The sequence below is a fragment of the Scyliorhinus canicula genome, chromosome 16, assembly GCF_902713615.1.
Source record: "Scyliorhinus canicula chromosome 16, sScyCan1.1, whole genome shotgun sequence".
Classification (NCBI taxonomy): Eukaryota; Metazoa; Chordata; class Chondrichthyes; order Carcharhiniformes; family Scyliorhinidae; genus Scyliorhinus; species Scyliorhinus canicula.
This window is the reverse complement of record NC_052161.1, coordinates 133403039-133427658: the sequence shown is the minus strand read 5'-3', so window position 1 is coordinate 133427658 and position 24620 is coordinate 133403039. Positions and strand designations below refer to the sequence as shown.

General features: G+C 43.2%; 1 protein-coding gene across 4 annotated transcripts in view; it reads left to right on the top strand.

Annotated features, from left to right (window-relative positions):
* Positions 1-24620, top strand: part of ptpn11b (protein tyrosine phosphatase non-receptor type 11b) — a 176383-nt gene that overhangs the window by 127519 nt on the left and 24244 nt on the right. For 3 of the 4 annotated variants that reach the window (XM_038821749.1, XM_038821751.1, XM_038821750.1), the window contains exons 5-11: positions 2245-2361; positions 6250-6363; positions 10677-10773; positions 11359-11438; positions 15693-15848; positions 22565-22696; positions 23388-23542. In XM_038821749.1, the coding sequence (XP_038677677.1) occupies positions 2245-2361; positions 6250-6363; positions 10677-10773; positions 11359-11438; positions 15693-15848; positions 22565-22696; positions 23388-23542 (851 nt within the window). The remainder of the gene's footprint in view (positions 1-2244; positions 2362-6249; positions 6364-10676; positions 10774-11358; positions 11439-15692; positions 15849-22564; positions 22697-23387; positions 23543-24620) is intronic. The other variant, XM_038821748.1, reaches the window with a different exon arrangement.

Genomic DNA, 24620 nt, shown 5'->3' with positions numbered 1-24620 from the left:
GCGGGGCCTTCATAGAATCATAGAATTTACAGTGAAGAAGGAGGCCATTCAGCCCATCGAGCCTGCACCGGCTCTTGGAAAGAGCACCCTACCCAAGGTCAACAACTCCACCCTATCCCCATAACCCAGTAACCCCACCCAACACTAAGGGCAATTTTGGACACTAAGGGAAATTTATCATGGCCAATCCACCTAACCTGCACATCTTTGGACTGTGGGAGGAAACCAGAGCACCCGGAGGAAACCCACGCACACACGGGGAGGATGTGTAGACTCCGCACAGACAGTGACCCAAGCCAGAATCGAACCTGGGACCCTGGAGCTGTGAAGCGATTCTGCTATCCACAATGCTACCATGCTGCCCCATTCATGAATGACCTCAGCAGGTACGGGAATTGAACCCGCACTGCTGGCCGAGGTCTCCAAGGCGAAGGGGATAGATCCCAATGCCTTGGTAACCCACTGAACTGCATATTAGAGTGAGACTAGCTGTTTCACTTTAATATACAGATTTGCCAAAAAGTAATCCTGCCCACAATGGGCGGGCTTCACATCACAAGATTGCATTAGATCTCGCGAGATGTTGTGCCGCGGTGCGCTGCTTTTTGGGCGCAGCGGGGCCAATAGATCGCACCCCATAGTTATTTTAAAGCCATTGCTTGCGTAAGGAGAAGATTAATCATTATAGTTATTTTTTTAAAAATATTTTTATTCTCCTTTTTCTCCTTTCTCCCAAATGTATACCCAACAATAAACAATAATTAGTAACGAATGCAATGTCAATCCCCATATCAATAACAACAATCCCATCCTCCCACCAAACCCCCAAACATTAGCCCGCATGTTAAGTTAAAAATCTAAACAAATGACAAAAAGGAATCAGGAATCACCCACAGTCACCATTATCACAAACAGTACCTCTCCCCCCCAACCCTCCCAGTCCCCCCCCAATGTTCGATGTAATCCAATTCTCAAAAGTGCATGATGAATAATGCCCATGAATTGTAGAACCCCTTCATCCTTCCCCTCAGTTCAAATTTGACCTTCTCAAGAGTCAAGAATTGTAGCAGGTCCCCCCGCCAGGCCAGGGCACAGGATGGAGAGGTTGATCTAATCATTAAAGTTATGATGAAAGAAGTTTATGGAATAACAGTTGTGCTGTAACACAAGAATGGTTTCTGGTTGAAGGTCACGATGATAAAATCTGAAACTGTGAGAGTCAGTTTCCAAGCAGTTTATGTAAGTTCTCAGTACACTGAAATTGTTTTGCTATCCATTGTTCACCAATTCCCGCAAGTGTTACTGAAATTATAAAATCTGAAATATTCCCCTGATCCAACCAGTAAAATAAATTTGAATATCACTAATGATCCAGTCACATGGTTCATGAAACTTAACTGTCTGACATTATCAATTTCTCCTTCCAAAAAAACCTGAAAACAGTCAACAACAGCTTGTTGGTAAGTGAATGAAGGGGTTTGTGTTTGGAGCAGTATAGGAGGTAAGTTGTTTATATGACATTTGAAAATGCACTCACTCATCTTTTCCACCCACGTGAGGTCATTGAACTTCTAACGGCACTACATCCAGGCTCTCTGGGCTACATTGCAGGCATTAGCCACAACGGCTATCTGTTCCCACTCTTTTGCAGTGTCTAACTGGAGAATCTTTATGGATAAAGGATCTCTCTCTTCCTTTTGACTTCCTACACAAAGGCCTCCAATATTGCGTCAAGAGAACTTTGGAGCACACACTTTACCATGTAGATCTTCCAGTGTTCTTCCTGCTTGCACACTTTCCCACTGCCAATCCCAGCACCTGCTCCAATCAAATGCCCCTCCCCTTTAAGAAGTAGAGGCTGGCTTTAAATAGTGTAGGTAGGCTTTAAGTGATGCCAGTCTCACTCATGCTCCAGCCTGCAGCCATCCATTCATGCACTTAGCGCTGGATATACAATTTAATCACGGTAATGAACAGAGTTCATCCAAAGTCATCCATTCTACCTGCATCAGAAGGGATGGGCCCAAGTTAATTGTGCATCATGATGTCCAGCCTTGTCTTTGGGCCTTTACTGAATTTGACAGCCCATGTATTATACAACCAGCTCCTTCATATGAAATTTGCAATAACCGCCTCTATAAAATTTCAGACAGCATATTGAGTTCCAAACCTCTCTGCATATTTATATTCTATATTTCAAGTCATCTGTGCCTTTTAATGTGTCTGTTTTTTGTATTGATGTAGGATGGAAAGTATGATGTTGGTGGAGGTGAAAGATTTGATACACTTACTGACCTGGTGGAACACTACAAAAAAAACCCAATGGTAGAAGTTTCTGGAATCGTCGTCCACCTTAAACAGGTACATTATTTGTCCTTTTAAGGGGTAGGTTTAACTACTTCTGGATGATTTTCCAGTGTGCTAACTTATTATTGATAAGGCACACAGAGGGAATTTGACAAACTATTATCTTTTAATATTTTTCATTTATAGCACGAGAACCTGGGATGGGAGAATTCTCATTATTATAATAATGTAATTCTCATGTCCTCCTGAATATCAATGCATGTGTGCATCTATTATCAGAGTTATTGAATGATGCCGCATGGGAGATCATTCAGTCCATCATAGCTGTGCCTGCACTTTGATAGAGCTTTCCAGCTTGTCCTGTTCCCTCACTCTTTCCCCATAGTCCTGTAAATATTTTCCCTTCTGTAAGTTGCTGTTGATTCTGCTTCCACCTGGCCTTTCAGACAGCACATTCCAATCATAACAACTCCCTACGTTTAAAACAAAATACATTCTGTCATGTTGCTTTTGTTTTTTTTTTGCCATTCACTTTAATTCTGTGCTATCCTCCTGTCATCCCTTCTGCTACTGGAAACAGTAGTTCTTATTTACTCTACCATAACCATTCACAAGTTTGAACAGCTGCATAAAATTGCCTCTTAACCTTCTCTGCTTCAAGGAGAGCATCCTAAACTTCTTTGTCTCTTCACATAATTGAAGTCCCTTATTCTTGGTACCATGATAGTAAATCTGTTCTGCCTTTCTTCGGCATGATATCCTTCCTAAAGTGTGGTTCCCAAAATTGGTCACAATCCTCCAGCTAAAGCTGAGCCATCATTTGTTTTTTTAAATTTAGAGTGCCCAATTCTTTATTTCCAATGAAGGGGCAATTTATCATGGCCAATCTACCTACCCTGCATATCTTTTGGGCTGTGGGGTGAGACGCACGCAGACACGGGGAGAATGTGCAAACGTCACACGGACAGTGACCTGGGCCCGGAATCAAACCTGGGTCCTCAGAGCTGTGATGCAGCAGTGCTAACCTCTGCGCCACCGTGCCGCCTGAGCCAGCATTTTATAAAGAGGTTGTAATTCCTTGCTGTATGTATCTTGGTCTTCTACTAATAAAGTCTAGGATCACAAATGCTTTTTTAACAGCCTTCTCAACTTGTCCTGTCACCTTCAAAGATTGGTATACAATTCACCTGTGGATCCCGCTGTTCCTATAGCCCTTTTAAAATTACTTTGTTTATTTTGTATTACCTCTGCTCATTCCTCTTGCCAAAATGCCTCTTCACATTTTATTGTATTAAATTTCATCTGCCAAGGGTCTGCCTTTCATCAGACTGAATTATATCCTCCTGAAGTCTGTTACTATAAATCTTAGCTCGCCATATCAATATCATAATCCTTTATAAGATTTTCCAAAAACTTGGTTAGTGACCTTTTTTACCATAAGATTCTTTATACTAGTTAAAATGAAACCATCATTCATTGTGACTGAAAATTTCCAGATGTCTGCAATAGCCAAAAAAGTGAAATCTGTAATGCTAATTTAAAAAGTATCCGCCAAATACATAGGCATAATAAAATGGCTTTCTTTCTGCTTCTGGGAATGCTGAGCAAATGTGACTTTGTTGTAAATTAATGTTGCTACCAATCAGTTATTATTTTGATTGCTGTTTTCAAAATGACTGCCTTAAAAAATAAACTTCGATTTTGTTTTTTGGTTTTAATCATTGGGTTTGTAAGGGCGGGCATAAGACTATAAGAACTTTTATGAACTGGATTTAGATCCACAGAATCAACAATCCCATCCTATTTTGATCCATTTCGGCTCCTTTCTATTAGCTCTTTCATCATGTGTTAGGATGCCAGATGAGAACCAAACTATTTGCAAAATTTGTACAATTGCAAGGGAAGGTGACTGCACCACAGGAGTGATAACACTGACCAACACGTATCTTTTATGTTAAAACAAACTTTAATTTAAACACAGAATTTAACCAAATAAACATCAAATAAATAGTGATACAGCTAACAGTTCGTAAATAAGAAGCAGTTCCAATTAAGCAAACCAATATAGTCCAAATACCAAATATAAATAAAGTTAACAATCTGGTTTTACTTGCTTTCCTCTGTGTAGAGACCTTGGAGAGAACCTTTCAAACTGAAAAACATTTCTTCTCAGACTAAAATCCTATGGCAAACGGCAACTACAGGCAAACCCAGTTCCTCCCCTTAATTACATAATCTGTACCCAAAGCACAAGGCATTCTTCTGCTTACTCCCACAGGATGTCCCATGACCAGTTTAGCCTGAACCAAACACAATATCCCTCATTGATTATCTACATCCCAGGGACCACCAAACCAAAACAATATTCCATTAGCCAGCCATCTGTAAACAAATAAATGCTTCTCAAATCTATCAGCAGAACAACCCCCCCCCCCCCCCCGCAAAATCAAGGATTACATCACTTTTACAACACTTTAATCAAACATAATGGCTGTATGCATCTTAAACCCATCTTTTAAAGAACATCACAGCAACAAATATAAAATAACAATCTCTGACATTCATCACACGTATGCCTCAGTTCCCTCTGTACTTACATGTTTCTAAATAACCCAATGCACAGCACCAGTCACAGCTGCTGGGTCACATAATTGAATCTGCGAATATAACTCACCATTTTAAAAGCTTATTATTTTTCTCTACTGCAGCCAGATCCAGAGCTGAAATTTATATATGTGTCCACAATCATCCCTAGCTTTTTTCTTGATAGCAGATTTATGTCTATTGAACTTAATACATGTTCCTTATGGTCCCTTGTTCATATACTTTTAATCTATTCACATTGAATTGCACCTGACACCTATTTGCCTAAAACATTTAAATCCTTTACAAGCTGGTTGCATAGTGTCTTATTATTTTCAGTGCCTTAATTCAGTATCAGGAGTAAACTTGGAGTTTACGAAGGATGCCACATCCACATCATCAACAGGATACCAAGACAATAACATTTCTTTCTTTTGTGTACGATGGCTACAACGACATCTGATTATTGCATCAAATATTCTATTGCATACAATTCAATTTTTGAAGGGCAACCTTTAAAATGATTTTACAGTTGCAGTGCTTCTAAGAGTGTGGGAGAAGCACAAATGAAATGTGCACCTCTACCCCATGAAATTTCCATCCATTTTAATTATTAGAAGAAAATCATGGGCTGGCAATGTTTTGTTTTACATTATTTTCACACAAAGCTGCACTGAGGAACAACAAGAGTGATACTTCTACCTCTTAATATCCATAGTTTCAAAGAAAATCTTTGCGAATTCCAACATCTAGCACCCAGTAAAAGTCACCCAAGTCGGCATTCATTCCTGCCCACAATTCTGGTACAGTTCAGATGCAAAATTGAGAAATTGATGATTCTACTCTGGAAACGTGCACAGCTGTGAGTTGAATTTCCTCCCAAAAGTAAGACAAGGATCCACTGCGATTTTAATTCTTCATTCAGTGGACCCTGTATGTTTTATGGGTGGCACAGTAGCACAGTGGTTAGCACAGTTGCTTCCTAGCGCCACGGACCCGGGTTCAATTCCCGACTTGGGTCACTGTCTGTGCAGAATCTGCACGTTCTCCCCGTGTCTGTGTGGGTTTCCTCCGGGTGCTCTAGTTTCCTTCCGCAAGTCCCGAAAGACATGCTGCTAGGTGAATTAGGCATGCTGAATTCTCCCTCAGTGTACCCGAACAGGCGCCGGAATGTGGCTACGAGGGGATTTTCACAGTAACTTTATTGCAGTGTTAATGTAAGCCTACTTGTGATAATAAAGATTATTATAATATATATATATATATATATTTTAATTTGGCCATTTATGTTTGTTGTTGACTCTTCAGTTGAATTTACTGAAAATGTTGTAATTTTAACGGAGCAATCTTTTCCCACAGCCATTTAATGCTACAAGAATAAATGCTGCAAACATAGAGAATCGAGTGAAGGAACTCAATAAAACAGCAGATAACACGGAAAAGCCCAAACAAGGCTTTTGGGAAGAGTTTGAGGTAGGTATTTTTAACATATAGAACACTACAAGGTGACAAGAATTGTCACTGGATTAATAATGCAGAGGCCAGAGTAATGCTCTGGAGTCTTGGATTTGAATCCCACCACGATAGAAGACTAATGGTGACCGTATGACCATGAAACTACTGTCGATTGTTGTAAAAACCCAACTGGTTCACTAATGAAGAAAATCAGCCCTCCTTACGCAGTCTGACCTACATGGTTGATTCTTAAATGGCCCAACAAGCCCCTCCATTCATGGCAACAAATGCTGGCTCAACCAGTGACGCCAACTTCCAATGAATGAAAAAGAGGCCTCGCACACAAACATGCACACTCTCCCCCACATCAGTTGAGATCATCAAAGTTAGAATGAAATAAGCACAGAAAATGCTGGAAATACTCAACAGGTTTGGCAGCGTCTTTGGAGAGAAAAATTGAGGTAATGAGAACTTTGTTTTTAATGTTTTTTATTGAGTTTTCATATTTTATAGCCAACAAATTACAAATTATTAGGAAAAAAAAACACACAAACATTGACATGTATATTTACAGGTAAGCATCTTCATAATAACAACTGTGGCCGCCCCCTTTAACCGGCATACATATTTTACATTCCCCAATATGGCCGAGGCACATGTTTGTAGGCATTTGTTTACAATTTGGTTTTGGGCCTTAGCTTGCCATCAGACTGTCGCTTGCGGCTTTGTCCTTCCTTTTTTTTTGGAATAATTTTTATTCAAGTTTTCAACAACAAATTTTTATCACAACAGAGAAAAACAGTAACCCCTCCCCACCAATACAAAAACAATAAATTAACAAGAAAAAGAAATAAGCGTAAAACCATGTGAACAAACCCCCATAACGAAGCCGTGGCCCCCCCCCCCCCCCCCCCCCCCCGCTACCTTCCCCCGATTCCCGTCCATTTTCCCCTGATTCTTGGCCACCCGACTATTCTTCCTCTTGTTCGTTGGCCACAAACAGGTCCCGGAACAATTGCATGAATGGCTCCCACGTTCTGTGGAAGCCGTCGTCTGACCCTCGGATGGCGAATTTGATTTTCTCCATTTGGAGAGATTCCGAGAGGTCGGACAGCCAGTCTGCAGCTCTGGGCGGTGCTGCTGACTGCCAGCCAAACAGGATTCTACGGCGGGCGATCAGGGAGGCAAAGGCAAGGGTGTCCGCCCTCCTCCCCAGGAATAGATCTGGCTGGTCTGAAACCCCGAAGACCGCCACTATCGGGCATGGCTCCACCCTCACCCCCACCACTTTGGACATAGCCTCGAAGAAGGCTGTCCAGTACTTCACAAGTCTGGGGCAAGACCAGAACATGTGGGCGTGGTTGGCCGGGCCTCTTTGGCACCGTTCACATCTGTCTTCCACCTCCGGGAAGAACCTACTCATACTGTTTCTTGTTAAGTGGGCTCTATGTACCACTTTTAGTTGCGTCAGGCTGAGCCTTGCGCACATGGAGGTGGAGTTGACCCTATGCAGTGCTTCGCTCCAGAGTCCCCACCCTATCTCAATCCCCAGGTCATCCTCCCATTTCATTCTTGTTGCGTCCAGTACGGTGTCGTCTCTTTCTACCAGTCGGTCATACATGTCGCTACAGTTCCCTTTCTCTAGGATACTTGCGTCCAGTAGGTCTTCCAGTAGTGGCAGTTGTGGGTACATCCTTGTCTCCTTTCGTAAGAAGTTTTTGAGCTGCAGGTACCGTAGCTCGTTCCCCCCGGCTAGCCGAAATTTCTCTGTCAGTTCGTCCAGTGTTGCGATTCTGTCGTCCGTGTATAGGTCCCTGACTGTCAGTGTCCCCCCGTCCTGCCTCTACCTTTTGAAGGTGGCGTCAGTCAGTGCTGGTGTGAACCTATGGTTGTTGCAGATGGGAGCCTTGTCCGACATTTTGGTCAGGCCAAATTGCTGCCGCAGTTGGTTCCAGGATTGGAGGGTGGCTGTCACCACTGGGCTGCTGGAGTGTTTTTTGGGTGGGGATAGGAGTGCTGCCGTGGCGAGGGCCCGGAAGGAGGTCCCCATGCAGGAGGCCTCCTCCGCACGCAGCGCTTTGAAAAAGGCCTTGGGGATGTAGATCAGAATGGATCTAAACAGGAAGAGGAACCTGGGCAGTACGTTCATTTTGATCATCTGGACTCTCCCCGCGAGGGAGAGTGGGAGTGTGTTCCATCTTTGCAGGTCCTTTTTTACTTCCTCCGTCAGACTGGTGAGGTTCCATTTGTGGATCCCTTTCCAGTCATGGGCTATTTGGATCCCCAGGTAGCGGAATTTGTGTTGGGCTTGTTTGAACAGCAGCCCCTTTAGTGCTGCCCCCCCCCCCCCCCCCCCCCCCCCCCCCCCCCCCCGGGTGGAGAGCAGGTCAAAGTTCCTTTGTAGTTCTTTCCTCTCCGCCAGGAGCTCTACGGTCGGGGCCTCGGAGTATTTACGGTCTACCTCCAGTATGGAGTCGACCAGCTTCTGCCTAGCCACTCTTTCCTCCCTATCTCTTCGCGCTTTGAAGGCAATGATTTCCCCTCTTAGTACAGCCTTAAGCGCTTCCCAGAACGTGGAGGGTGAGACCTCCCCGTTTTGGTTGTTCTCCGTGTACTCTGCTATGGCCCGCGCTATCCTTTCGCTGAAGGCCTTGTCAGCTAGTAAGGCACCGTCCAACCTCCATGTGGGGCGCTGGGCCCTTCCCGTCTCTAGCCGCACGTCCATGTAGTGTGGAGCGTGGTCTGATATCACAATTGCGGAGTATTCCACTTTGTCTATCCCTGGAAGCACCGTTTTCCCCACCACAAAGAAGTCAATTCTGGTGAACACGTTGTGTACTGGGGAGAAGAAGGAGAATTCTGTCTCCCCCGGGTGGGCAAACCTCCAGGGGTCCACTGCTCCAATCTGCTCCATAAAGTGACTGAGTTCCCTTGCCATGCTTGAGGTTTTCCCCGTTTTGGGGTTTGATCTGTCCGTCTTTGGATCCTGTACACAGTTGAAGTCCCCCCCCATGATTAGTCGATGCGTCGCTATATCCTTTTGATTACATCTTCCCATCAGAATACTACTCTTCAGATTTTGACCACAGCATTCTGATGGGAAGATGTTCAGCCACTTGACGTTTCCATTCATGTTTTTATGAATGGAAACGGCAAGTGGCTGAACAACGCGAGTAAAGCCAGCTGGAAAGCTGTTCGAATCGCGAACAGCTTTCACAGCAGAATCCACTCTTCCCATCTTCCCATCAGAATACTACTGATTGTGACCACAGCATTCTGATGGGAAGATGTTCAGCCACTTGACGTTTCCATTCATGTTTTTATGAATGGAAACGGCAAGTGGCTGAACAACGCGAGTAAAGCCAGCTGGTAAGCTGTTCGAATCGCGAACAGCTTTCACAGCAGAATCAACTCTGCAGAAACCACACACAATGATACCATTTGGAAGTTTTAGTTTCCAAAATTAATTTCCAAAAAAGTCACTCGCATGATACATGAGGTATACCATAAAATCATGTTTTGGGGACGAAAATTTAGGGGTCGCATGATACGCGAGATCGAAGGATACGCGAGTATATATGGTAGATAGATAATTTGGCCCTTGGAACTTGTTCTGGCATTCAACAAGATTATGGCTGATCTATACCTTTCCCAATACGCACAAATCTATCAACCTCTGCCTTGAATATACTCAGAGGCTGAACATTCACAACTTTCTGGGGTCTAACAAGTCTCTTACCTTCCCACTTAACCACTCCATCCTATTAGGAGAATTTTTTTTAGCTAGTTACATTTGTATCTCACTTTCTCAACTTTGTTCGGTTCCATGTACCTGGATTCCTTGTTTGTTTTGAATTTGGGGATTTCACAAATTCTTGCCCACAATAGTATTTCGCCAGAAGGTCAGTGTCGGAAGGACAAAAGGGGAATAACAAACCATCCCACAAAATCAAAAAGTGTACGTCAATCTACATTATTATTTCTTTGTAGTTAAAGATCATTTGCATATCACAGAACAAGAAACAGCGAAAGCAGAAAATGCGAGATAAACTCAGCAGGTCAGGCAGCATCCGTGGAGAGAGAAGCAGAAGTTAGCGTTTTGAGTCCAATATGATTCCTCTGCAGAACTCCAACATTTTCTGTTTTTTATTTCAGATTTACAGCATCTGCTGTGTTTTGCTTTTATGAAAAGTAACTGAAGTTCTGTGCACTGTGATAAATATTCTCCAAATCAATTCATCCCATCAAAGGCAGGTCCAGCTAATTGGATTTAATTGTGAGGAGTTACTGCAATCATATCATATGCTTCTTTTGCAACTTTCTTCCAACAGCTTCTTCAGCAACAAGAATATAAACTCCTATATAGCAGAAAAGAGGGACAGAGAATGGAAAATAAAAGCAAGAATAGATACAAAAATATTTTACCATGTAAGTGAACTTGACTTCTCGGGGTTTGTGCCAGCATTCTCATTCCGTGATCCAGAGTGAAGCCTTCAACTAAAGCTCAATTCAATGAGAAAATGGGCATAACAACAGAAAATGCCTGGATAACCTCAGCAGGTCTGGCAACCAATGTGGAGAGAGAAGCAGAGTTAACATTTCGAGTCCATATGACCCTTCTGCAGAAAATGGGCATGTTCTTCAAACCTGCAACAGAATTTGATACTATTCTTCTATTCATGGATGACATTGCTGATTTGATTTTTCTTTTTATAATTTTACGCACATGGCAGATAAAATGTAGACTGAGTTTATGTTTCCAAATTTTATTACTGCCTGACAATACCAACTGCAGTGAAATATGGGGACAGTTACAATGAACTGTTTCCCGCATTAATTTAGTTGTGCCCATCTCAGCACAGTTTTTTGATGGCAAACAAAGTTGTACTTATTCACAGAGTGCAAGTTTCCTATGATTGACATACAACCTTATAAAAAAAACTTTGCAGGTATAGGTTTAAGGATATATACTAATGTATACTAATCATTTTAATTATTACTTTCTTGATGTAGTTGATAATACCAGAGTAACACTGAAGGAAGTGGATGAAACAATATTGGGATCAGATTATATCAATGCCAATAATATCACAGTAAGTGTCTTCTTCTTCATGATCGTTTGTGGTTACTTTGTTCTCCATTCTAATTTCAATCTGATGGCTTGATGTATTTTGTGCAGTATGCGATCTAGAAATTCAGTCCCTTGGTTACTTTGCCAATTCCATTGGGCTTGTGATGCTACAGTTTAAATGTATTAATAATACATGAATTAAACTTCTCCATTCAAAACAAACAGAACATGACAGGCTGGAAAAATAACATCAATGTTGAAAAATTGTCTGCCTCTATAAAATGTACACTGAAATGCGCAATTTTCACTCTTGGTGTTCAGCATGTGGTGCCGGGTGTTGGGGCAGGGTGGGGGGTTTGGTGAATGGGTTTTGGATACAATTGGATGGCTGACCCTAGGCAGCCATGGGGTTGGAAAGTGCCAATGCAGATTGGCTCAAATGCTTGTCACAATTCTTTGGCCCTTTGTCCCTTTGTCCAGATGTCTTACCAGCCGTTGGGTTCTTTAGCCCCCAAAGACTATTACTTAACCCTCCTGGCCCCTTATACCCTCCATGCCACCTGCCTAGTCATTCTCGCACTATCCACCAATGGCAGACCTCAAGAGCCATTTGAAGATGACGACAATAAACTTCTAACAAGCTCACTCATACACGCTTGGGATTTGGGGAATAGAACCTCCCATTCATAGAACATATTCAAGCTTTAAAATCTACTCAGGTGATTAATATCTTAAACTTCTAGGCAGACCCTACATCAAATAAAGCTAATCCTTTAATAGTGTCTCAAAACTATTAGAAGCCCTCACTGAACTAATTGTAACTTTTGATACTCAGCCAAACATTCATAATAAGACCATAAGACATAGGAGCGGAAGTAAGGCCATTCGGCCCATCGAGTCCACTCCACCATTCAATCATGGTTGATTTCAACTCCATTTACCCGCTCTCTCCCCATAGCCCTTAATTCCTCGAGAAATCAAGAATTTATCAATTTCTGTCTTAAAGACACTCAATGTCCCGGCCTCCACCGCCCTCTGTGGCAATGAATTCCACAGACCTACCACTCTCTGGCTGAAGAAATTTCTCCTCATCTCTGTTCTAATGACATGATGATAATGATCATGTACAAATGTGGTGAATTGAACAGTGTCTGAGGTGAATATTGCAGACACCATCATATGACATTTGACAATGCATTTACTGATCTTGACCTGTTATGAGGTCATTAAACTGCCCAAGTTACGATATCAAATTCCTCGAGCTTGATTCCTGGCATTGGCCTTTTGCTCCCACAGCCTATTGTGCAGGTATTTCATGGCCCTCCTGGTCCCCCATCTCCTGTCTGTTCCACCTCCTCTAAGGTCTCCAGTGCAAAATCTAAAGTCCACTTCCTCCCATGTTGCACCATGCTTCAGTGTTTCCCAGGTCAAATTCACTTCTTGCATGACTGCGAGCACCTGCTCCAACCACCCCTTTCAGCGGTGCAGAGAAGCTTTAAAGTGGTGCTTGCTGCTCAGGGTATTGAGCCCCTGCTGATGCCTCCTGGAAATCAAAAGAATGGTTAACACTGGCTGGACGCTGAATACGTTGAAATGAGCAGACAGAACAAAGTTGCCGTGCTGCCTGTATTGCAATAAACTGGCACAGATGAATCACTTGAAACAATTCCCTCCCCTATTTTCAGAGGCTATCCAATTTAGTCCTCATAATGTTACCCAAAAGCTGCCTCTCCCCTGTCAAATACAATGGATCGTAAGGAGATATCAATACTATCAAATTCAACCAAATCTAATTATAATAATAATAATTATAATATAATAATCAGGGCAACACGGTGGCCTAGTGGTTAGCACAGCTGCCTCACGGCGCTGAGGTCCCAGGTTCGAATCCCGGCTCTGGGTCACTGTCCGTGTGGAGTTTGCACATTCTCCCCGTGTCTGCGTGGGTTTCGCCCCCACAACCCAAAAAAATGTGCAGAGTAGGTGGATTGGCTACGCTAAATTGCCCCTTAATTGGAAAAAATAATTGGGTAATCTAAATTTAAAATTTAAAAAAAAAATTTATAAAAAAAAATAAAATGAAATAATATAATAATCGCTTATTGTCACAAGTAGGCTTCAATGAAGTTACTGTGAAAAGCCCCTAGACGCCACAGTCTGGCGCCTGTTCGGGGAGGCCAGTATGGGAATTGAATCCGCGTTGCTGGCCTTGTTCTGCATTACAAGCCAGTTGTTTAGCCCACTGTGCTAAACCGGCCCCTGTGGTAATTTGTCCCCATGGAGGATATTTGGGTATTTCTAATTAACCATAACATGTACAATTGCAGATAACTTTAATTGATCCACTAACCCTATTTTGAACATGTGCCGAAACAAGGCAAACCAGCGGTACAGCTATTTAGTGTGCTAATGTACTACTCGAGCCGAATCAATGCACAAATGAGACCTGTACCCAGGGATCCTATGCCACTACGGAGCCTCTGCAAAACTGACAACTCAGTTGTTTTCTCACAGGACAGGAAGTTGGAGCATTAGTCACATGGTGCTACTCTACAGTGCATCCTGGGGTCTCCAGAAATGGATAATCAATTTCCTGCTTTGAGCAACCTGGGTGAAATTTGGAAAGTGAATTTGCAGTGCCCACATCCCACCTGTGGTTTGCGCACACTTGCAGACTTCTTTGTCTGCTTGCAATGGCTGGCCAATCTTGGAACCTCACACACAAGACATGGCTGATTCCAGCACTAAATATTTCACTGCACCCCCAGTTTCATAACTCTCAAAAGGCTGAGATGCAGAACAGTCAACAATTAGGCATGATAACAAAAGTTCTTAGTTAAAAGTGGGCTCAGCTTTGTTTTCATATCAAATAGTGTTACCTATAACTGCAGTTGCAGCATTTTAGCATAAATATTAATCTTAATATTCACAGTAATTACAGGATTTTCCATCTTCCCCATGGATTCCAGTCTAGCAATAAATAAATGCTTCACAATCGTTTTTCTTCCTCCAAAACATATTCTCCTAATAAATTAAAGAATTGAAATAAGTAGCTAATGGCAGGCATATTCAGGTATTTTGATGTGATGCTGAATGTAGCAACTATATCTTGGATTATTCTTACTGAGAAACACAATTAAAATATTGAATGTCTTGGTGTTCATATCTCTAATTTTATACTGATAGTACATAAGTAATGTGATACAACAGAATCTTATTAAACCTGGTGCTAAGCTTACAAAATGTACAGTCTTTTTGAGTGTGACATAGTGAAACAGTATCATTTAAGCGTAGTATATTGTGATATGGTTTGCTTTATTATCAATGTATGTAAACATTCTAAAAACAAATTTCTCCATGCATTTTACTGCAAACATATGTTTTAATGAATTGGGTGATGGTGTGTGGGGTGGGCAGTTGTTGCATGGGGTGTGGAAGAATTCTACATATTCTTGATGCCCAGGGCCTCAAATATTCTTAATTTTTCTCTGATACAGCTCCAAAATTAGCCACATGCAAAGTTCCCATTCTCAGCTGTGACAGCCGAAAGAGACGGTTGGCACAGACCAGTAAATTCCACCTCAGTGCTTCCAAGATTCCCATTTCAGGCCAGATATGACAGAGGTCTGAGAAATTGTGTACCAAATTGATCTCCTCTAATCTTGTATTTTGAACAAATTATTTTTTTAATAAGAGAAATATCAGACTTCATGTTAAACAAAATTGCTGCACATAGTTTAAAAGACAATCCTTGCCCCTGCAGAATCTTTCATAACTTTGAGCAGATGACACCATTTTGCTCACTTATTTGTAAGCAAGCAATCTGATCTTATCTCCAAATGGTAAACAATATAAATGTAATTTTGTTGGAATGGTAAAGGATGATATTAACCAATTAATATTTTTCTAATTTTACAAGGCATGACTGAATAGTTTGAACAATCCACCTAGTATGTTTTTTAAAATAAATTTAGAGTACCCAATTCTTTTTTTGTCCCGATTAAGGGGCAGTTTAGCGTGGCCAATCCGCCTAACCTGCACACCTTTGGGTTGTGGGGATGGGACCCACGCAGGCACGGAGTGAATGTGCAAATCCTGCACGGACAGTGACCCGGGGTCGGGATCGAACCTGGGCCCTCAGCGCCATGAGGCAGCAGTGCTAACCACTGCGCCACCATGCTGCCCCATCCCCCTAGTATGTCTTAGTCTTGGTGATGATCAGTAAAATATCTCACATCAATTGAATACGTTGCAACATTTGTTTTCCTTATTCCATATGAAACTTAAGAACGGAAAACATGGAGATGAATCTAAAACCTATATTGCAACACAAGGCTGCCTTCAGAATACAATCAATGATTTTTGGAAAATGATTTATCAGGAAAATACGCATGTCATTGTCATGACAACAAAAGAAGTTGAAAGAGGAAGGGTGAGTAAACTCTTATTCATGGATAAAATAATTTATTATATTTGGTACAGCCAAAAATACGTTCATGAAAAAAATCCTTGGAAAAATGGTTGTCTAAAATTACTATTAATCAGAATTTATAAGATTTTGTTTAATTGAACATTTTAGCAGAAGGGTCAAAGGCAGTTTCATAAATTAAGAAACTAATTAGAGACATGGATGAACTGAGTTGTAGGACTGCCCATTGACTTTTAACAAAAGAAAAAAAACATTTAACTACTCCTTCACTCCCTCTACACCTTCACAGATGCACACAGATCTATGAGAATTACACAAGTTCCAAGATATCTTGCTAATGTTCTCAGGAAGTGCACAGTCCATCTAAACCAATGGCAAAATTTGGTCAGGCACACGACACTTTGAAACCAAGTGAAAGATGCTACTCAAACAACTTCTGTGAATTTCTCATCAAATACCCCTAGATGCTTGTCACACTGTGAGCCAACTGGTCTTGCACATGAGAGTTTCCAATTCCCACTCTCGGAAGAAAACTCTTTGAAATCTTCTCCCACACAAGTTTTTCTCTCAGATGGCTTTACCAAGGATCCACATCCAGGATTTTAACCTCTCCTTTCAATATTCCTCTGCCTTGGATTGACATGTATTCAAGCTTCCACGCAATCACAGAGTACCCAGCCACACCGACAGAACATCCTGCTCCACAGGCTATATTAAGGTGCAATCAACCGTAGAACTACTTCAGATGTCGAGCTGACTTCACCAGTTCTGGACTTTGCAGCTCTGTCTTTGCCTCATAACCTCTCTGCTACTTTCTTTGACTTTAGTAAATAGTGTATTATTCAGATTCCAGTTCTTTGTTCCTTTCACTTCAGTCTTCTTGGGACTTCTCTTCATTCCTTGATTTCTAGAACTATCTGTTCTTAGCTTCTGGGACTTGTTTTCTGCACCTTGCTCCATTGCCTTGCCGCTGTTGGCAGTTTCTCGGAGAGCTGTTTTTTCCCCAAATACGTGGGGCAAAATTCTCCCCTACCCGGCAGGGCAGGGGGTTCCGGTGTAGCGGAGTGGTGCCAACCACTCCGGCGTCAGGCCTCCCCAAAGGTGTGGAATTCTCCGCACCTTCAGTGGCTAGGCCCGCGCCGGAGTGGCTCCCGCTCCGCCAACTGCCGCCAATGGCCTTTGGCGCCACGCCGTCCGGCATCGGGGCTGGCCGAAAGGCCTTTGCCGGTCGGCGTGAGTCCGCGCATGCGCCAGAGCGTCAGCGGCCGCTGACGTCACCACCGGCGCATGTGCGGTGGAGGGGGTCTCTTCTGCCTCCACCACGGTGGAGCGGCGGAAGAAAAAGAGTGCCCCCACGGCAGAGACCCGCCCGCCGATCGGTGGGCCCCGATCGCGGGCCAGGCCACCGTGGGGGCACCCCCCGGGGTCCGATCGCCCAGCCCCCCCCCCCCCCCCTCGCCGCCGCCCCTGGGGCCCGCTCGCACCGCCTGCTCCCGCCGGCACATAGGTGGTTTAAACCACGTCGGCGGGAGAGGTCTGACAGCGGCGGGACTTCGGCCCATCGCAGGGCAGGGCGCGATTCCCACCCCCGCCGATTCCCGGGTGGCGGAGAATTCTGGCCACGGCGGGGACGGGATTTACGCCAGCCCCGGGCGATTCCCTGACCCTGCGGGGGGTCGGAGAATTCCGCCCCTGGTTTCAACTGAACCACACATGTTTACACCTTTCAGTGTGAGCCTCAGATTCGTTTTACCTCTATAATTGCTTTTTTGTAATGGTTTACAATGCAAGCACAGTTTGAAGTTAAATCAAAATCCACAGACTTGCAGGCACCTTTCTTTAACATAAGCTAACTGAAGTTTATTAAGTTCCACCAATCTCAGGATTACTTCTGACGTCTAGCTGACTTCACCAGGCCTGCACGTCTCTTAGCAAACAAGTACAGGAGCACAATTTAAGCTTAAACGTAAACTAATACCTTATTTCTGATACCCACAATATCAGTATAAATAGTTTAATCCAGCTCTATTTCCTAACTGAGTATGTTAAACAACCGCAGAAATGCATAGGCTGTTGAAAGCATACCTGCTGTTGCTGTCCTGTGCTAACTCCAGAAAACATGCAGGGCAGGTCACCTCACCAGGCTAGCCACCTCTCTTGTGAGAGGCTGGCAGTGCCCATGCCATTACTGATGCAACTTTTCTTTCACACCTGTTCCGTGCTTCTGTGTACTCCAGTGCATGACTGCCATCAGGGATTGGGCATATACCCAGCTTGTCCTCTGCTGCTCTCATTTCCCTCCCGCCACCAGGCACAATACACTTTGTCAGTCCAGGACCCCAATACAAGGGGCCAAAACTACCATCTTTGTGAAAATGCTCCCCATTTTCAGTGATTTGACCTGGGCTGGCCCCCATTGGATCCACTTGTGCAGCCAAACATTCTTTTTACCAAATTCTTTACAAGAACAGCTATTTGCACATATACAGCACCTTTAACGTAGGTGCTTCATAGAAGTGTTATCAAACAAAATTTGTAATTTAAGACCCGAGAAATGTGGTTGACTTAAAAGGGCAAGGAAAGTTTGTGCAAGTTTTAAAAATATTTCTTCATTGCATGCATTCAAATGGCGTGTTCTGTTGATCCTACAGAGCATTCCTATAAAATTTGCAGTCCACTAAGTCCTGACATTAATAAATCATAAATAATTGCAAAGTGATACTTTCTGAGAAACATTCCTTGCTGTGCTTTTCTTAAATGGGCCAAATATATTTCATAACGTTCCACGAGTCTGGCTTCCTACAGAAACATTTTCTCAGGTCTATGTTGAAATAAATATACGCGGGTGCATTTTGCAAGGAGATGCATTAATTATACAAATACGTTGCCAGTTGTAGGATGTCAGACTGTACTAGAAACGATGTTCCTGTGTTTTTAACACATGGGGCAGCACGGTGGCACAGCGGTTAAAACTGCTGCCTCATAGTGCTAGGGACCCAGGTTCAATCCCGGCCTTGGGTCACTGCGTGGAGTTTATCACCATGTTCAGGTTTATGAAAGGCCTCCTTCTGCACTGTAGGGATTCTATGGCTGGCTTAAATTTTTACTTCAGCATACTCTGCTGATGCACTTGAGCTTCATTAAGGGTTTGAAAATTATTTCAATGACGGGGCCTCCCTGATGTCCAGTTTGCCCCAGAAATGCAACATCATCACTGAAGGGTTGAATAGAACACTCCTGGCCTCTGAGAGTCACTTAAAATTTTAATCCGTTTGTTCGTAAATGAGTGAGCTATTTTTTAGTGTCTAAGTTGCTTTTGTTTAGTCTGGTGCATTTGTCATGCATATTGTCCTCGGTGTTTGCATTGTTATATTCTTCTTCACCTCTGACAGTTGAAGGAGGTTTACAGTCTGCAGATGATTCAAAGTTCCTTATTTCACGAAAAGAATGAGGGCTGAATTATTTTTAATTCAACAACGTAAATAGAGACAATAAAGTGGAACTTAAGGTGCATTGCCAAATACTTTGTAATAATCATTGTTAAATGAAAAGGTTAGTGAGGCACGGATAATGGAATCTTAGCCAGAATTTAATGTTGCAATGGTCTTGCCCGCCAACTGGAAAACTGGATGGACTACAGTGCTTCCCTTGGGATAGGCCTGCTGAAATTAATTGCACATCAGATGCTTAACTGGCCGGTGTCAGATCTTCTCCAGGATTTAGGACCCCGGGGTCAGAGCCCCGCACCCTGAGAGCTGCCTACCAATAAGAGGCCGGTAGCTCCCTATTGCTTGGGAGTGGTGGCAGCTGTTGGTAATGCATCCATCCGAGGTCTGTGATCAGTGAGGGTCCCAGGCCACAGGTGAGTGAGAATAGGATGGGGTTGGGGACGAGGAGGTCGTGTGGGAAGGGAGGGGGTCAGAAGAAAAGGCATGGGATGGGCTCTCAGCGGGAGCACCCTCCTGATGCTGGGTCCCACAAAGAGACACAAAGTGCCTTAGAATGAATGAAACCCTGGGATGAGGCCATTAAGTGGGCAATTCATCCCATTTTAAGGGCCTCAATTAACACCTGGGCAGGAAGGTCATCCACGAGTCTTCCTGCCCCAGGCTTGATCAGGCGGAGGCAGGAAGGAGGTAAGGCCCCCAAACCCGCCCACCCAGAAAAATGCACCTGCTTCCAAACCCACCACCTGGGTGCATTAAATTCCACCCCTTGCACTATCTAAGCATCACCAAAGATATAGTTTTGAAACTTTATCATCCTCTGCAGGGATTCGCCTGAAATTTTGGGACTGTGGTGATTCTGCCAGTGTTGTTGAAAGATACTATTACCTTGTATTTCCATATCATTAACTTTATTCGCCTGCCTCAGGTGGCAAAACTCACATTGGTTAGTCTCAGTGTCCTGCTTCATGTATCAGGTGACTGATATTACCTGCCAGGGGTGATGGCTTTATCATTTGACAAATGGAAAACATTTGTATCCCTGACCTCATCACAAGTAAAATAAGCAGTCACCTAGAACATAGAACAGTACAGCACAGAACAGGCCCTTCGGCCCTCGATGTTGTGCCGAGCAATGATCACCCTACTCAAACCCACGTATCCACCCTATACCCGTAACCCAACACCCCCCCCCCCCCCCCCCCAACCTTACTTTTTAGGACACTACGGGCAATTTAGCATGGCTTATCCACCTAACCCGCACATCTTTGGACTGTGGAAGGAAACCGGAGCACCCGGAGGAAACCCACGCACACACTGGGAGGACATGCAGACTCCGCACAGACAGTGACCCAGCCGGGAACTGAACCTGGGACCCTGGAGCTGTGAAGCATTTATGCTAACCACCATGCTACCGTGCTGCCCTAATTGACACCTGCTCTGTCAATTCTTCTCAGAAAGCCAGGATAGCAGACCCCTGGGAAGAATGTTCCTCTGCGGCAAAAACACTCATTTTCTTTTATTGCACCTCTCTCAGATCACCTTCAGGGTGCAGCTTTGGGAAGGGGGAGTCCCCCATCCTCCTTGCATTGTCCTGCATTGCAAACACAGACTGCTGTAATGGTTTGCCTGCTCCATTAAGACACAACAATAGGTGTTTAAAACTGCTGACTCATTGACTATCGCATTCAACCCCGTACTCTCAATATGTAGACCAATCTGTGCTGGGAGCTCAGGGCAGTCATTTTAATGAGGCTACATTGAAAACATCCGTGAGGTGAATTCTGTGTTTGCACTCTTTCAGGCACGTCATTGCTGAACTCCTATCACAGAACCAGCTCTATGAGTTTATTACCCATGTTATCTGAATAAGTTACCACCCAGAACATCAGAAAGGGAAAGTGATTTATATTCAAAGCACTACACCTAAAGTTTCCTCATTCCTTTGGAAAAATTAGGTTTCTTTATCTTATCTGATACAAAAGTACACGTAACGGCCTGGTTTTGCAGTTATGACGACAGTGAACGAACAGCATTTACTTCCATTACATTTGTGCAACTGATGACCATTTATGCATATGTGCAATTAAACATGGAAATCCACGAGTTGCTTTCGGGGATTTCTTACTCCCCAACAGGGTGCGCTGTTGAAATACCCACAGGTGGAATTCTTTAGAAATCACTCTGAATTACATTAACTTCCCCTGTTATGCTCTTAGTTTCACTGTACGATCCTGTGGGAAAAGTTCAGCATTGTTGAATGAAGTGTAATTAGGTTTTTATTGATATTGTGGCCATAATTACTCATGAACAACATCCCTGGCTCCGAAAAAATGCCCAGTCTCTATTTCACTGTCTGAAAAATGATTAAAAAGTTAAGAATAATCATTTAGTGTCGCTGAGAAATCTTCAGTGCTTGCTCACCCAGCTTGGTGACATCACTGTTTCTCACACCAGACTGAAATTAATTTTTTTTTAAATTTAGAGTACCCAATTCATTTTTTCCAATTAAGGGGTAATTGAAATGAAAATGAAAATCGCTTATTGTCACGAGTAGGCTTCAATGAAGTTACTGTGAAAAGCCCCTAGTCGCCACATTCCGGCGCCTGTCCGGGGAGGCTGGTACAGGAATCGAACCGTGCTGCTGGCCTGCTTGGTCTGCTTTAAAAGCCAGCGATTTAGCTGAGTGAGCTAAACCAGCCCCTATTTAGCATGGCCAATCCACCTACCCTGCACATTTTTGGGTTGTGGGGGCGAAACCCACGCAAAAATGGGAAGAATGTGCAAACTCCACACGGACAGTGACCCAGAGCCGGGATCGAACCTGGGACCTCGGCGCCCTGAGGCAGAAGTGCTAACCACTGCGCCTCCATGCTGCCCTACCAGAGTGAAATTAATGTCGGAAAAAGTGAAATCCACACCACAGATATTGCGAGATCTTTGTGGACAGCCTTCTTCCTTCGAGATCAGCAAGAACTCCTGACCACAAAATTTTTGTTTATAAATATTTCTGAGAGGGCAGCACAATGACCCAATGATTAGCACTGCTGCATACTGCGCTGAGGACCCGGATTAGAATCCCGGCCCTGGATCACTGTCCGTGTGGAGTTTGCGTGGGTCTCACCCCACAACCCAAAGGTGTGCAGGTTAGGTGGATTGGCCGCGCTAATTTGCCCCTTAATAATAAAAACTCAAAAACTAAAAAAAAATCAATATTTCTGATGAACTACCTGTTCGGAAATTAAGTATTTGCTTATTTTCTGTTTCTTCCAGAACAAATGTTTTCGCTATTGGCCAGATTTAGAAGCATCAAAACAATATGGCACGATTTCTGTGCGAAATCTGAAAGAACGCATGGCACAAGATTACATCGTACGGGAATTGGAGGTCACACAAACAGCCCAGGTAACTATTATACTCTTGATCAGGAATGTTCATCGGCAGCATACTGGCTTGTTCTGTGTTCTCCAGAGATAATATAGAATGATAGGTATCGAGAAGAGAGTTCCAGGTCCTGTAGATCAGATCACTTAATTGGTGGAAATCTGGTGCTTACCATTGTAACTAACACAATCGTAATTTTGTGGGGAGGGAGAACCACAGATACAGATAGAAAATAGGTTTTAAATATAGATAAAATAAATAGAACAAGAAGAGGTTAAAGATTATTATTCAACCAAGAAAATATTGCTTTCATTGCAGTTCTAAAAAAGATTATAGCATGGTTACCTAGATTTAATTTGCCGGATGAAAAGGACTGCATTTTCTTATGCCATTTGATCACAAAGTGAAACTTATGATATTGCAGGAAAACCAAATTTTTAAAAGCTAGCTCCATTTAAGAATAACTCTCAGCATTTGATAATCTCCCACAACTAATATTTAAAAAAATGTAATTATTCATTTCTGATCAGATTTATGGAGAATTTTATTTTGGGAAAATTGAATTAATATACAGGCACTTCCATGTTTCTTGTTGCTAATAGTGCAGGATTATTTGTCTGGAAATGTGTAATAATTGCTGCAGCCCCTTTTTCACACTCGTCAGGGAATTGAAAATGTGCTGACAAGCCCTGTATTGTTTTATTTCACACAGAATGAACCACCTAGGCACATATGGCACTATCAGTATCTCAGCTGGCCAGACCACGGGGTGCCCAATGAACCAGGAGGAGTACTGAGTTTCCTGGACCAAGTAAACCGAGCACAGCAAAGCATTCCAGATACTGGCCCAATTATAGTGCACTGCAGGTACTTGGATGATATGCAGATCTGATATTGGATCACTGTAAACTGACCACCATATGCTGCCCATCCTCAAAGCATGTCATTGTAAGAGTTTCAAGGTTAATAGATCATTCTGTAACTGGTCAAAACTTGAACCATTATTCCATTGCTGTATCATTGTATTTGGAATGAACTGGCCATATGTGCTTTTAAATATGGCTGGGTCTTGTCGACCGCTTATTTTATTTTGTAAATATTTTATTGAACATTTTAAAATTTGTATAAAAATACAAAAGCAGAACACAAAAACAAGAACAGCCGCCTCCCCAAAACCTTCCTCCCCACCAACAGCTGACAGTGATCATCTTTCAAAAAGATATAACGAACAGTTACCATCTTATATAGAACCTCCCAATCGACCCCCTCAGCATGTATTTAGCTTTCTCCAAATACAATAATTCCAGGAGGTCCCCCAGCTGCACCAAGGCAGTGGGTGGAGAAGCTGACCTCCACTCCAGCGGAACCCGCCTCCTAACAATCAGCGAGGCGAAGGTGAAAACACCTGCTCCCGCTCCAGCCTGCAACTCCGGCAGCTCTGACACCCCGAATATGGCCTTGAGGGGACCCGGCTCCAGCTCCCTGCCTAAGAATGGCGACATGGTGCTGAAGAAAGGTCCCCAAAAGTTTGCTAGTTTAGAACATGCCCAAAAAGCTCCAAACCACTTTAGTATCCCCAATGTGTCCTCCATCATCAGGACCGGGTACATGACGAGGACAAAATACATTTTCACACAACGGGTGGTTGGGGTCTGGAACGCAGTGCCTGGAAATGTGGTAGAGGCAGGTTTAATTGAGTATTCAAGAGTGCATTAGAGCATTGGATGATTATTTGAATACAAACAACTTGCAAGGGAAGGGAAAAAGGCAGGAAAATGGCACTAAGCCATGATGCTCATTTGGAGAACTTGTGCAGATCCAATGTGCTGAATAGCCTCCTCCTGCCATAACAGTTCTGTGACTCTGATTTAGTCCTGCTCCTGCTGTTTTATATGGAGCTGCCTGAAGATGTTTGAAAAAACTCCCCATTAATGATATCAGCGCA